Source organism: Gopherus flavomarginatus, chromosome 18 (genome assembly GCF_025201925.1).
Source record: "Gopherus flavomarginatus isolate rGopFla2 chromosome 18, rGopFla2.mat.asm, whole genome shotgun sequence".
NCBI classification, from domain to species: Eukaryota; Metazoa; Chordata; order Testudines; family Testudinidae; genus Gopherus; species Gopherus flavomarginatus.
In genome coordinates this window covers 2,745,468-2,759,975 of record NC_066634.1, presented here as the reverse complement: position 1 = coordinate 2,759,975, position 14,508 = coordinate 2,745,468, and the positions used below count along the sequence as shown (strand labels likewise).

The window sequence follows — 14,508 nt, the reverse complement described above, 5'->3', positions numbered from 1 at the left end:
ACACACACGCCGCGCGCCCATTGGCCAGGGTGCCCTGATCTCATTGGACTGGAAACCTGCCGCTCCGCGCGCGCCGGAGGGGTGGGGCCGGGTCAAGTCGCTCCCACACGCGCCGTCAGCACCATCCGGAGCCTCTTGAGGACCCGCCTCCACTGGCAGGGGATTGGTTGGACAGGGAGCCGGTTCGCCTCTGCTGGCAGGGGAATGGTGAAGCGTGCACAAGCCCCTCCGCTGATCGTTGATGATTGGTGGAAGCGTCACAGGGCCCGCCTCTTCTCGCAAGGGATTGGTGCAGCCTCCCACGGGTCCCGCCTCCCAATAGATCGTTGACCAGCCAGGTCATGCCCCAGTAGTGACCTCACGGATCACTGCCATGATGTCATAAACATCACGGCGTGACGAATGTTTGTGTCGTCAGTGTACGTTGGGTAGTGACGTCATCACACGGGGAACTGTCAATGTGTGCAGCAATAGAGTCAGATGACGTCACCGAATCCAGTTGTGATGTCATCGTGGGGGGCACCCCTTCTTCGAGGGGCCAGCGCTGCCCCCAGCTCCAGGATACGTCATCCACGCGCGACAGGCTCCACTCCGCGCCCATGCGTGGGGCCGGACACTGAGCAGGGGCCCTGGGAAAACATGAGGGGGAGGGACGAGTATTGCCCAGGGGAAATATGGTAGCGCAGAGCGCTCTGTATAGGGGTGAATATGGTACAGTCAAGAGGTGCTGAGGCGGCGCCCTGGGGGCCAACATATGGTTCGGTCCAGAAGTGGGGCAATATGGTACAGTCCGCGAAGACCGGTATTTAACCCCGCCCAGTTCAGCCCTGCTCGCTTTGTGGCGCGAGATCCCGCCTTGGACGCCCACTTCCTCCTTCCCCGCGGCCGCGCAGGGCGGGGTTTCCGGTTCCGCGCGCCGCTGTTGCCCGGGTTGCCCCCCCCAGGGGTATGATGGCGGCGCTGGGGCGGTGCGCGCGGCGCTTGCTGCTGCTGCGGGGCTTCCCGGCGCGCGGCGCTCGCGCGGGCTCGGGCCCGGGGGGCGTGGCCGCGGCTGCCGTTGTGACCCCGCCCCCCGCCGCGGCGGCCCCGCGCCAGCAGCACGAGGAGGAGGAGGAGGGGGACATGGTGGCGGCGCTGCGCAAGGTCAGGGGGCGGGGCCGTGCGCTGGGGGGTGGGGGAGCTGAGGGGGGCGGGGCCGTGCGCTGGGGGGAGGGGGAGCTGAGGGGGCGGGGCTGTGCGCTGGGGGGTGGGGGAGCTGAGGGGGCGGGGGCGGGGCCGTGCGCTGGGGGGTGGGGGAGCTGAGGGGGCGGGGCCGTGCGCTGGGGGGTGGGGGAGCTGAGGGGGGCGGGGCCGTGCGCTGGGGGGTGGGGAGCTGAGGGGGGCGGGGCCGTGCGCTGGGGGGTGGGGAGCTGAGGGGGGCGGGGCCGTGCGCTGGGGGGTGGGGAGCTGAGGGGGGCGGGGCCGTGCGCTGGGGGGTGGGGGAGCTGAGGGGGCGGGGGCGGGGCTGTGCACTGGGAGGTGGGGGGTTGTGCATGGAGGTGCAGAGGGAGGTGGGGTGGGGGAGCTGGTGGGGGCGGGGCACTGCGCTGGGGGGTGGGGGAGCTGAGGGGGCGGGGCGGGGCACTGCGCTGGGGGGTGGGGGAGCTGAGGGGGCGGGGGCGGGGCTGTGCGCTGGGGGGTGGGGGAGCTGAGGGGGCGGGGGCGGGGCCGTGCGCTGGGGAGCTGAGGGGGGCGGGGCCGTGCACTGGGGGCTGGGGGGTTGTGCAGGGTGGTGAGGAGGGGTGGGGGAGCTGAGGGGGGCGGGTGCAGGGCCATGCACTAGGAGGTGGGGGGTGGGGGAGCTGAGGGGGGCAGGGGCAGGGCTGTGCACTGGGAGGTGGGGGGTTGTGCATGGAGGTGCAGAGGGAGGTGGGGTGGGGGAGCTGGTGGGGGCGGGGCCATGCACTGGGAGGTGGGGGTCTGGGGGGGTGGAGGGCATGGGGAGCTTGGGGGAGGGAGTGCTGAGGGGTACCTAGGGGGAGGGGTGCAGGGTTGTGGGGTAGGGAGGTGAGGTTGGGAAGTGACAGAGCGGGGGGTGCAGAGGGGCCTGGGGGGCAGGGGCAGGGGGAACTGAGGGTGCCGAGTGCATGGGGTGGGAGTGGATTTGCTGTGGGCAGGTGGGATGCGGGGAGGAATAGGCAGGTGGGAAGAGCATTGGAGGGGCTGGGGAAGTGTGGGGCAGGTGGGATCTTGAGGGGGGGCATAGTTTGGGTTCCAGCCTGGGAGACCCCATGATTCAATTTCTGGTTAGCAACATCCTCCTAGCATGACCTTGGGCCTGTTCCTGGGCCTGTCTGTGCCTCGGTTTCCTGTCTGTATGGTTGTGGGGGCAAGGACTGTGAGGTGCGAGGATACTGTGCGGGGAACCAGATAAATACCGTGGATCTGGGGAGCCAGTGGAGGCTGATGGGGGGGGCAGGCTGGGGAAGGAGCTGTGGGGTGGACGGGGGGTACAGGTGGGAAGGAACAGGACTAGGTGGGTTGGGGGGGAGCTGGTCACCTGTGGGTGCCATGGTGCTGACAGTGGGGGATTTAATATTGGGGTTATGGGGTGAGGTCAGGATATCCAGGGAGCCCAAAAGGTGCATCGCTCCCTTAGTCACTTCCCTGAGCATCAGCCGTGCTGGGTGGTCCCGGGCTGAGGCCCCACACGCTCGGGGCATCAGACCCAGGGCAATAGGTGCCCCGTGCTGCTGCAGCCTGGGGCTTGAGGCCTCGAGCCGGGGAGGCCGAGATTCAGGACTCCTGGGTCCTCTCCCCAGCTCTGACTCTTCAGCGGGGCTTAGACAAGGTCACGTGAGTGACGCTGCCTCTGAAAGGGGACACGCGTGGATCTGCCTGGCACCTGCCGTGCAGTACTGTGACCCCTAGTGCCCGGCCCTGACTGCCAAGGGAGAGCGCCCCCTACCTAGCCCCCCACAGCATAGCACCCCCCAACACCTGGCCCTGACTGCCAGGGGATAGTGCCCCCTGCCCAGCCCCCCACAGCATGGCACCCCCAGCACCTGCCCCTTACTGCCAGGGGAGAGCACCCCCTACCCAGCCCCCTGCAGCACCGTGTCCCCCAGTGCCTGGCCCCCAGTGCCAGGGGAGCATGCCCCCTTCCCAGCCCCTCGCAGCACAGCACCCCAGTCCCATACTGGGGCCAGCACTCAGTCATAGCCTCGTGAGAGTCCCCAGGAGCTTGGTCTGTGTGAGCAGCCCCTGGCTCCCAGCCATGCCTGGCTCAGACAGCTGCGCCTGCTGCCTGGCCCCTCGGGCCTGGCACCGCATTCTCCTGCCAGCCCCCGTTCCCACCCGGGAGTTCGGTGTCCCTGCACCTACCCCTGGGGCTGCTGTTCCTAGCCTGGCCGCAGGGGGAGCTCGGTGCCTGGGCTTTGATTCTGGGAGGGGAGTGGGGTGTAATGGTTAGAAGAGTGGGGGCTGGGAGCCAGGACGCCTGGGTTCTCACCCCAGCTCTTGAGAACAAAGAGATCCTGAGTCCTCGTTCTCTCCTTTGGCCTTTAGCCCCTTTCTCCCTGGCCCATGGACGGGCTGGGCTCAGCCCCCACACAGCAGCTGCAGCCCCCTCCCCCCGGCCCAGTTCCTCTGTTTAGATTCCCACTGCCAACCCGTAATCCCTGTGTGGCTGGCACTGTTTGGGTCACAGGCAGTGCCTGGTGGGGGGCGGGGGGGGGGGTCAACTACCAACCAGCCCTGTCCAGGGGAGCTGCACCCAAGGGCCTTCGTCTGCTGGCATCAGGGCGAGGGAGAGAATCTCCCCCTCTTCCTTGCCATTCACCTAGGATCTGCCGGCCCTGTCCCAGGGCTCCCGTCTCTGCCTGGGAGCCAGGACTCCCTGGGTTGTCTCCCCAGCTCTGGGAGGAAAAAGGGGTTTAGTGAGTTGAAGCAGGAGGGTGGGGAGCTGCCGAGGCCTGTGCCTCTCCCCTTGTCGGCGCAGGCTTTGGCAGGCTGGTGCATGGGCAGGGACCGATCTTCAGCTTCCACAGGGTTTGGGGGGGCTTCAGCTCCACCGGTCATGCCCCCCATCCTTTCCCTCCAATGGCAGGTCCATGCCATCTGCCGCCCTGGAGCTTGGGGGACCTGTCCCGGTCCCAGCGTGTTAAACTCCAGGCAGAGAGGCTGCCTACCTCTGCACACGGCCGCCCCTGCAGGGACATGTCTGGGGTGGGGGCTGAAGACAATCCCCTGCCTCCCCAGCAGGAGGTGCAGCGTGGTGCTTGGCGGGCTGTCCCCTGTGTGATGGTCTGCGTGGCTGTTCCCCAGCTGCCCCACCCCAGAGGTGGCTGCCTCCCAGCACCAGCGAGCGAGTGCACTGGAGGAGAGAGGAAGGCAGCCGTGGTGACTCTTTTGCTGGGTGGCTGCTGCAGCTGTGAATCAGGCTGTCCTCAATCCCAGGCTGTCTTTGCACCTCTGAGCTCCCACTCCTGGTGGGGGGGGAGGCGGCGCCAGGCTCCCTCCCACCCTGGCTGGGTTATTTTATCTCTGCCGGGCGCCTCCCAATCCAGCTGGCACCTTCCAAGCCTTACAGGGAGATCAGACCCTTGAGACAATGGTATTGACCTTATGGCTTCCCTGGGCCAGGGGAGAACCCAGGAGTCCTGGCTCCCAGCCCCCCCAGCTCTAACCACTAGCCCCCACTCTCCTCCCAGCACCATGGCCCTGTCCTGCTGGAGCTGTGGGTTTGTGCCTCTGCTTCTTTTCCCCAGCTTGGGTGTTAATCCACTTGCCAGTGGCGGGGAATCCAGCTGCTGCCTGCAGAGAAGGGGGAGGGGACAGTGGGGAGGGCTGGCAGGAGCAGTGGGAGGGCCTAGGGTGACCCCGCTGGCTCAGCACTGGGCCGGCCCCCTAGGAGGAACAACACGGCTGCACCAGCATGGAGGGGGGCCAGCAAGGCAGTGAGGACTGGTAGCTAGGGGCTGAGCGCCGGGACAGAGGGGTTATGGGGTGGCTTAGTTCCTGCCCAGCGCTGACATGCAGCCACCTCTGGGGCAGGTCAGCTGGGAAACAGCCATACATAACACAGCCCCGGGAGAGAGGAAATGGAGCCCCCTCTGGGGCGGGGCGGGGCAGGGCGGCCAGGCCCCATGGCACAGGGTGGCTTGATCTCTCTCCCTGCAGTGTGGCTGGAATCTCGGTTACAGCCCTGGGGGTGCAGCCCTGCTTCCTTGCCATAGAGCCGAGAGGGATTGGGGGGGGGGGTTGGCAGGCCGCCCCCTCCCCAGCAAGGGGTGGGGCGGTGTCATGGGGGATGGCTGACAACAATGGGGATAATTAGCTCCTGCTCCCGGTATGTCAAGAATGCCTCCCCCGCATGCCCAGTGCTGCCTGCCACCCTTCACCCCACCCCCGACACACAACCCCCCCGCCAGGTTTGGGGGGGGCAGCCCTCTGCAGAGGTAGAGCTGGCCTGTGGTGAGGGGCTCACTGTGGTGGCGCTCTCAGCTGGGCGCTGCGGCGCTGCAAGGAGTGGGGCAGGGGGCATTCTCCCCTGGCACTCACAGCTGGGGGGCTGCAGCGCTGCAGGGAGTTGGTCAGGGGGGCGCTCTCCCTCGGCGCTCTGAGCTGGGCGCTGGGGGGCTGTGGCGCTGCAGGGAGTGGGGCAGAGGGCGTAGTCCCCTGGTGCTCACAGCTGGGCGCTGGGGGGCTGTGGCGCTACAGGGAGTAGGTCGGGGGGGTGCTGTCCCCTGGTGCTCTCAGCTGGGGGGCTGCAGCGCTGCAGGGAGTGGGGCAGGGGCGCTCTCCCCTGGCACTCACAGATGGGCACTGGGGGGCTGTGGGGAGTGGGGCAGGGGCGCTCTCTCCTGGCGCTCACGGCTGGGCGCTGGGGGCCGACGGGGAAGGGGGCGCTCTCCCCTGGCACTCGTGGCTGGGCGCTGGGGGGCTGTGGCACTGCAGGGAGTAGGTCGGGGGGGCTCTCTCCCCTGGCTCTCATGGCAGGGCACTGTGGGGCTGCGGCGCTGCAGGGAGTGGGGCAAGAGGCGCTCTCCCCTGGCGCTCACGGCTGGGCGCTGTGGGGCTGCGGCGCTGCAGGGAGTGGGGCAGAGGGCGCTCTCCCCTGGCACTCACGGCTGGGCGCTGTGGGGCTGCGACGCTGCAGGGAGTGGGGCAGGGGGCACTCTCCCCTGGTGCTCACAGCTGGGCGCTGGGGGCGGTGGTGCCGCAGGGAGTGGGGCAGAGGGCGCTCTCCCTGGCACTCACAGCTGGGGAGCTGCTGTGCTGCGGGGAGTGGGGCAGGGGGCGCTCTCCCCTGGCGCTCTGAGCTAGGCGCTGGGGGGCTGCAGTGCTGCAGGGAGTGGGGCAGGGAGCGCTCTCCCTTGGCACTCACAGCTGGGCGCTGGGGGGCTGCAGTGCTGTAAGGAGTAGGTCGGGGGGGCGCTCTCCCCTGGCACTCACAGCTGAGGGGCTGCAGCGCTGCAGGCAGTGGGGCAGGGTGTGCTCTCAGCTGGGGGGCTGCGGCGCTGCAGGGAGTGGGGCAGGGCGTGCTCTCCCCTGGCACTCACAGCTGTGGGGCTGTGGCGCTGTGGGGAGTGGAGCAGAGGGCGCTCTCCCCTTTCACTCACAGCTGTGCGCTGGGGGGCTGTGGTGCTGCGGGGAGTGGGGCAGGGGGCTCTCTCCCCTGGCACTCGTGGCTGGGCGCTGGGGGGCTGTTGCACTGCAGGGAGTAGGTCGGGGGGGCTCTCTCCCCTGGCACTCACAGCTGAGGGGCTGCGGCGCTACAGGGAGTGGGGCAGGGGGCGCTCTCCCCTGGCAGTCACAGCTGGGGGGCTGTGGCGCTGCAGGGAGTGGGGCAGGGGGCTCTCTGCCCTGGCACTCACAACTAGGAGCTGGGGGGCTGCGGCGCTGCAGGGAGTGGGGCAGGGGGCTCTCTCCCCTGGCACTCGTGGCTAGGAGCTGGGGGGCTGCGGCGCTGCAGGGAGTGAGGCAGGGGCCGCTCTCCCCTGGCAGTCACAGCTGGGCGCTGGGGGGCTGCGGCGCTGCAGGGAGTGGGGCAGGGGGCGCTCTGCCCTGGCACTCACAGCTGGGCGCTGGGGGGCTGCGGCGCTGCAGGGAGTGGGGCAGGGGGCGCTCTCCCCTGGCAGTCACAGCTGGGCGCTGGGGGGCTGCGGCGCTGCAGGGAGTGGGGCAGGGGGCGCTCTGCCCTGGCACTCACAGCTGGGCGCTGGGGGGCTGCGGCGCTGCAGGGAGTGGGGCAGGGGGCGCTCTCCCCTGGCACTCACAGCTGGGCGCTGGGGGGCTGCGGCGCTGCAAGGAGTGGGGCAGGGGGAGCTCTCCCCTGGCACTCACAGCTGGGCGCTGGGGGGCTGCGGCGCTGCAGGGAGTGGGGCAGGGGGCGCTCTCCCCTGGCACTCACAGCTGGGCGCTGGGGGGCTGCGGCGCTGCAGGGAGTGGGGCAGGAGGCGCTCTCCCTTGGCACTCACAGCTGGGCGCTGGGGGGCTGCGGCGCTGCAGGGAGTGGGGCAGGGGGCGCTCTCCCTTGGCACTCACAGCTGGGCGCTGGGGGGCTGCGGCGCTGCAGGGAGTGGGGCAGGGGGCGCTCTCCCCTGGCAGTCACAGCTGGGCGCTGGGGGGCTGCGGCGCTGCAGGGAGTGGGGCAGGGGGCGCTCTCCCCTGGCACTCACAGCTGGGCGCTGGGGGGCTGCGGCGCTGCAGGGAGTGGGGCAGGGGGCGCTCTCCCCTGGCACTCACAGCTGGGCGCTGGGGGGCTGCGGCGCTGCAGGGAGTGGGGCAGGGGGCGCTCTCCCCTGGCACTCACAGCTGGGCGCTGGGGGGCTGCGGCGCTGCAGGGAGTGGGGCAGGGGGCGCTCTCCCCTGGCACTCACAGCTTGGTGCTGGGGGGCTGCGGCGCTGCAGGGAGTGGGGCAGGGGGCGCTCTCCCTTGGCACTCACAGCTGGGCGCTGGGGGGCTGCGGCGCTGCAGGGAGTGGGGCAGGGGGTGCTCTCCCCTGGCAGTCAGGGCCGGGCAGCACCATGCTGTGGGGAGCAGAGTTCCCATAGCCAGCTGCTCCATTTCCGATCGTCAATGATTATGCACTGTTATATGTGGGTGTTCCCTGGCTGCCGTGCCCCAGAGGTGGCTGCATCTCAGTGCTGGGTGAGCCGTCCCTGTGCGGCTGTTCCCCACCTGCCCCCCCAGCCCAGTATTCCCTCCCCCTGCTCTTCCCTGGAGCTCTCTCCGCCCATCACTGTCCCTGCTCGGCAGCTGGCTGGCGGGAGGGGGGTGGCAGCTGGCGGGGTGTGAACGGGGAGGGGGCGCAGCGACCCGCTTCCTGCCTGACTCATTCCAGCCAGTGAGTGGGCGAGGGAACACGAGGCAAAGCTCTGGCCCTGCAGCACTCCTGTCCCGGGGCTGAGGAGAGAACCCAGGAGTCCTGGCTCCCAGCCCCCCCACACCCACTAGGCCCCATTCCCCTCTCGGGGCGGGGGGGAGAACCCAGGAGTCCTGGCTCCCAGCCCCCCCACACCCACTAGGCCCCATTCCCCTCTCGGGGCTGGGGGAAGAACCCAGGAGTCCTGGCTCCCTAGACTCCCCGCCCCAGCCCTGCTAATGGTTCCAGGCAGGGCTGCCCGGGACATGTGGGGGCTGCTGGCTAAGGGGGCGGGGGCAGGGGCAGGTGGGTACCAGATCATGAGAATTGCCAATGCGGATAGATTGGCCGGGGGTGGGGGGGGGGGCGAAGCTGTGGCACGAGCAGGGCACTGGAGCTGGGGGGGGCAGCCCCAGGCGGGGGTGGGGGCTGTGGGTCACAGGCAGAGGCAGCTGAGTGACAGATTGGAGGTCTGGGGGTGTCACAGGCAGACAGTTGTGCGCCAGATTGGAAGGCGGCTGGTCACGGGGAGGCTACATTGGGGGGAATCGGTGGGGTGGGGGTGTCAGGTCAGGGGGCAGCTGGGGGAGGGCAGGGCGATTCCCCTCGGGAGTTGCGAGCACCCAGGGTGCTGTGGGGGGGCGGCGTGGGCAGCTGACCCCTCTCTGCCCCCCAGAACCCTGACTACCATGGCTTCGACGCAGACCCCGTGATGGACGTGTGGAACATGCGTCTGGCCTTCTTCTTCGGGATCTCCCTCTGCATCGTGGTGGGGGCCACCTTCCTGCACTACCTGCCGGAACACGGGTGAGTGGGGGGGCACGCGCCCCGCCGTGGGGCAGGACCCCGGGGCCGCACAGTGTCGCCACGAGAGCCGGGGGGCGTCAGACCCAGGCAGCCCACGGGAGAGGGGTCTAGTGGTTAGAGCGGGGGGGGCTGGAAGCCAGGACTCCTGGGTTCTCTCGCCAGCTCAGGAGGGGTGTGAGGTCTAGTGGTTAGAGCAGGGGGGACGGGGACCCAGGATGCCTGGGTTCTCTCCCCGGCTCAGGAGGGAAGTGGGAGCTGGTGGGTTAGAGCAGGGGGGACTGGGGGCCAGGACTCCTGGGTTCTCTCCCCAGCTCAGGAGGGAAGTGGGGTCTAGTGGTTAGAGCGGGGGGGGCTGGGACCCAGGACGCCTGGGTTTTCTCCCCAGCTCAGGAGGGAAGTGGGTCTGGTGGTTAGAGCGGGGGGGCTGGGAGCCAGGACGCCTGGGTTCTCTCCCCAGCTCAGGAGGGGTGTGGGGTCTAGTGGTTAGAGCGGGGGGGCTGGGACCCAGGACGCCTGGGTTCTCTCCACAGCTCAAGAGGGAAGTGATGTCTAGTGGTTAGAGCAGGGGGGACTGGGGGCCAGGACTCCTGGGTTCTCTCCCCAGCTCAGGAGGGGAGTGGGGTCTGGTGGTTAGAGCAGGGGGGGCTGGGACCCAGGACTCCTGGGTTCTCTCTCCAGCTCAGGAGGGAAGTGGGGTCTAGTGGTTAGAGCGGGGGGGGCTGGGACCCAGGACGCCTGGGTTCTCTCCCCAGCTCAGGAGGGAAGTGGGAGCTGGTAGGTTAGAGCAGGGGGGGCTGGGACCCAGGACGCCTGGGTTCTCTCTCCAGCTCAGGAGGGAAGTGGGGTCTAGTGGTTAGAGCGGGGGGGGCTGGGACCCAGGACGCCTGGGTTCTCTCCCCAGCTCAGGAGGGAAGTGGGAGCTGGTAGGTTAGAGCAGGGGGGGCTGGGACCCAGGACGCCTGGGTTCTCTCCCCAGCTCCGGAGGGGAGTGGGGTCTAGTGGTTAGAATGGGGGGGGCTGGGAGCCAGGATGCCTGGGTTCTCTCCCCAGCTCAGGAGGGAAGTGGGGGCTGGTGGTTAGAGCAGGGGGGGCTGGGACCCAGGACGCCTGGGTTCTCTCCCCAGCTCAAGAGGGAAGTGGTGTCTAGTGGTTAGAGCAGGGGGGGCTGGGACCCAGGATGCCTGGGTTCTCTCCCCAGCTCAAGAGGGAAGTGGTGTCTAGTGGTTAGAGCAGGGGGGGCTGGGACCCAGGACTCCTGGGTTCTCTCCCCGGCTCAGGAGGGGAGTGGGGTCTGGTGGTTAGAGCGGGGGGGGGGCTGGGACCCAGGACACCTGGGTTCTCTCCCCAGCTCAGCAGGGGAGTGGGGTCTAGTGGTTAGAGCAGGGGGGGCTGGCACCCAGGACTCCTGGGTTCTCTCCCCAGCTCAGGAGGGGAGTGGGGTCTGGTGGTTAGAGCAGGGGGCTGGGAGCCAGGACGCCTGGGTTCTGTCCCCAGCTCAGGAGGGGAGTGGGGTCTAGTGGTTAGAGCAGGGGGGGCTGGGAGCCAGGATGCCTGGGTTTTCTCCCCAGCTCAGGAGGGAAGTGGGGTCTGGTGGTTAGAGCGGGGGGGCTGGGAGCCAGGACGCCTGGGTTCTGTCCCCAGCTCAGGAGGGGAGTGGGGTCTAGTGGTTAGAGCAGGGGGGGCTGGGAGCCAGGACGCCTGGGTTCTCTCCCCAGCTCAGGAGGGAAGTGGGGTCTGGTGGTTAGAGCGGGGGGGCTGGGAGCCCGGACGCCTGGGTTCTCTCCCCAGCTCAGGAGGGAAGTGGGTTCTGGTGGTTGGAGCAGGGGGCTGGGACCCAGGACGCCTGGGTTCTCTGGGGGGCAGGGCTCATTACGCGGCTGGGCAGCAGGAGCTCAGCTTTGCGAGCAGACAGAGCAGCAGCAGCGTAAGTTGCTTTTCTTTCGCCGGTTCCATGTGCGTCAGCAGCCCCCCCTTCCCCCCACACATCAGAGCGTCTGCCCCCCCGCCTGCCAGCTCCGACGCGGGGCTATCTATAGCGCAGGGCTAAATATACCACCTTGGCTGGCAGGCGGGCAAGAACCGCCCGGCTCCCCTCTGCCCCACACGCTGGCTTGGCCCAGTACCCCACTGTGGCACTAGGGGGCACTCTCCCCTGGCAGTCAGGGCTGGCGCTGTGGGGTGCAGGGGGCTTGCTAGGGGCTGGTGGCCAGAATGATAGGGTTCATGGCTGCATCCCAAGGGGTCTAGTGGGAGATGGGGGCTGGGAGCCTGGACTCCTGGGTTCTCTCCCCGGCTCTGGGAGGGGAGTGGGGTCTGGTGGTTAGAGTGGGGGGACTGAGGGCCAGGGCTCCTGGGTTCTCTCCCCGGCTCTGGGAGGGGAGTGGGGTCTGGTGGTTAGAGCGGGGGGACTGAGGGCCAGGGCTCCTGGGTTCTCTCCCCGGCTCTGGGGAGGGAGTGGGGTCTGGTGGTTAGAGCAGAGGGGACTGGGGGCCAGCATTGACTCCCCTGCCATCTCCCAGCTGTTCTGATGGCGCGTGTCCACACTGAGGCGGGGGCGAGCCGGGGGGGGGGGGAGTCTCCTGTTTCTGTGGAGTGGGGGCCAGGAAATCAGCACCACAAATGTCCAGTGCCCTGCCCCTGTGCCCCACAGCCCCCCCAGCTGGGCTGGGAGGAGCCTGGCCTGTGCCCTGGCTGGGACCCACCACCCCTGGGCTGGACCAGTGACTGCCTGGGCCAGTGGCTGCCCGGGCTGGGAACCGCGTGTCTCAGGTCTGCCGATTCCTCGTGGGTGAGTTCTCGGCACTCCCAGCTCCGTGCAGCTCCCGGCGCGGAGAGTGAGCCGCAGCCCGGCGGGGGGCTCTGCCAGAGCCCCAAGTGCCGACCCTCAGCCCCTGCTGGTGCCCCCACAGCCCCCCCCCTTAGTTTCTGTATCTCTGTTCTCGGTGCTGAAGCTGACTTTGTGGGTCTCCCCCAGGCCCTGCTGGGTGTGTGCACCTGCCCCACCCTTGGATGGGGGGCTGCCAGACGGCTCTGCGCTGGGGCCACTGCCGGGTTATTTCAGGTGCTGATCCAGTCCCTTGGCCCTGTCGTCACCTCTGCCCACCGCCAGCCGGGCTCCAGGGCCTTGGGGTGGGGCTGGGAATGGGGCAGGGGGCGCTGGCCCCCCAGTTCTCACCCCCTCTCTCCCCAGCATGCGGAAGTGGGCGCGCCGGGAGGCCGAGCGGATGGTGAAGGAACGGGAGCGGCTGGGGCTGCCTGTCCTGGACTCCAATTACTTCAACCCCAGCAAGCTGGTGCTGCCGGCCGAGGACGAGGAGTGAGGGGGCTGGGTCGGCCCCCCAGGGCTGTGTGAATAAACTGCTGAGCCACCTCGCCCCGCCTCTGTCTGTCTGTGGGGCAGGGAGGAAGGGACTTCGGGGGGGGAGGGGAGAGCCAGGACTCCTGGGTTCCATCCCCAGCCCTCATGCAGGAAGCTCTGAGCTGCGCAGGCTCAGACACGTTCGGATGCGACCCAGAGCTGCGTGGCCTGAGTTCTGGCTCTGACCCTGTTCCCTCTGCCTCGGGGGCAGTTGTGGGGCTTTTCCTCAGCCGCCCTGCCCCAGAGGTGGCTGCATCTTGGCGCTGGGTGAGCTGTCCCTGGGAGCACCCGTCTGGGGGCGCAGGAGGTGGCTGTGGCTGAGGGGAACGGCCCTTTGGAACTGCAGGTGAGGCCAAGGTGGGACCTACAGCAACCACGCAGCCCCTGGTCTGTGCCCCCCCCCCAGCCCCATAGCCAGCCCTGCACCTCTGCTGCTGGCTGTGTGTCCCCCACCCTCACATCCCCCCCACAGCTACCTGTATTTATACCCCTGTCTGGTCTCTGTGACCTGCTCCTCCCCCTGGCTTGGCCAACTGACATCACTCTCCCAATTTGGGAAACTGAGTCATGAAGAGCAGCTGAGAGTCAACTGCACAAGAGTCCTGCCTCCCTGGCCACTAGCCCCCCCTCCCCTCGCAGAGCTGTGGGGAGAGCCCAGGAGTCCTGGCTTCTCTGCTGGGCCTCAGGAGAGGCTCTGCCGTTTCTCTGAGACGGGGCTTCGTGCGTCACCGCGGGCTCTGCCCTTGTTCAGTGGCGGCTGCTGCTGCCGCCTGTTCGCTGCGCCAGAAATAGCATCTCAGCCTGGGGCCAGCAGCCCTCCAGCGGAATTACAGGGGGCTGTGCCCCCCTTGCCCTGCCCCAGAGGTGGCTGCATGTTAGGGCTGGGTGAGCCCCCTCCCCCCCAATGCAGTGTTGTGTGTGGCTGTTCTCAGCTGCTCTGCCCCAGAGATGGCTGCATGTCAGGGTTGGGTGAGCCACCCCTGGGCAGCATTGTGTGTGGCTGTTCCCAGCTGCTTCCCCTTCTCCCCCCGGAGGTGGCTGCATGTCAGGGCTGGATGAGGCCCCCCCCCCGGGGCAGCATTGTGTGTGGCTGTTCCCAGCTGCTCTGCCCCAGACGTGGCTGCATGTCAGGGCCGGGTGAGGCCCCCCCTCCGGGGCAGCATTCTGTGTGGCTGTTCCCAGCTGCTCTGCCCCAGACGTGGCTGCATGTCAGGGCTGGGTGAGCCCCCGGTGCAGTGCTGTATGGGGTTGTTCTCAGCTGTTCTGCCATACACGCACCCCCGGGGCAGCGTTGTGTATGGCTCTTCCCAGCTGCTTTTCTTTCCCCTCTCCCCCAAGGTGGCTGCATGTCAGGGCTGGGTGAGCCCCCCCGTGCAGCGTTGTGTGTGGCTGTTCCCAGCTGCTCTGCCCCAGAACCACCTCCAATCTGCCCAGGTTCGGGGCCTTGCCCTGGCCAATTGGGGTAGCGGGGGAGAGTCAGCCTGGGATGGGGCATGTGGGAATCGGTGCCAGGGGGGTGGGTAGAGATTTTCCCTGTTAACTCCAGGGTGGGGGGACTGCGGGACAGGTGCCCCCTTGGGGATTCCAGGTGCCCTGTGCCCCTGATCCAGGTCAGCGCAGCTGTGGGGGAAGGGGAGCAGGGCTGGGCTGGCAGGGGCTGCGGGTCGGGAGTGAGGGGCACCGGCTGGGCTGGCAGGGGCTGCGGGTTGGGAGTCAGAGGCACCGGCTGGGCTGCCAGCGGGTCGGGAGTGAGGGGCACCGGCTGGGCTGGCAGGGGCTGCGGGTCGGGAGTGAGGGGCACTGGCAGCGCTGGGGGGCGGGTCCGTGGGAGACTCAAGTCTGCAGCGAGATGTTTCCTTCCCCCGGCGTCTGCGGCAGACGTTGAAATATTCATGGGGAACCGACCCTTCCGAGGGGCGACTAGGCCACATCATGGCAGCCCTCCCACAACCTGCCCCCAAGGTCCCCCCCCATTGCCCCCCACTCCTGACCCAC

General features: G+C 68.5%; 1 protein-coding gene and 1 long non-coding RNA gene across 3 annotated transcripts; both read left to right on the top strand.

Moving 5' to 3' along the window:
- The first annotated feature begins 852 nt into the window (after positions 1–852).
- On the top strand, positions 853–12,527 carry NDUFB11 (NADH:ubiquinone oxidoreductase subunit B11). Its single transcript, XM_050928136.1, has 3 exons — positions 853–1,143; positions 9,025–9,155; positions 12,346–12,527. Exons 1-3 carry the CDS (start codon positions 949–951, stop codon positions 12,473–12,475), a joined length of 456 nt encoding a protein of 151 aa, XP_050784093.1. The 5' UTR covers positions 853–948; the 3' UTR covers positions 12,476–12,527.
- On the top strand, positions 3,607–7,905 carry LOC127036862 (uncharacterized). Of its 2 annotated transcripts, XR_007770251.1 has the most exons (4): positions 3,607–5,471; positions 6,218–6,405; positions 6,708–6,792; positions 7,597–7,905. It is a non-coding gene; the product is annotated as an uncharacterized LOC127036862 (long non-coding RNA). The 2 variants fall into 2 exon arrangements; XR_007770252.1 differs by lacking the exons at positions 3,607–5,471; positions 6,218–6,405 and adding an exon at positions 5,882–5,944.
- Positions 12,528–14,508: the final 1,981 nt, after the last annotated feature.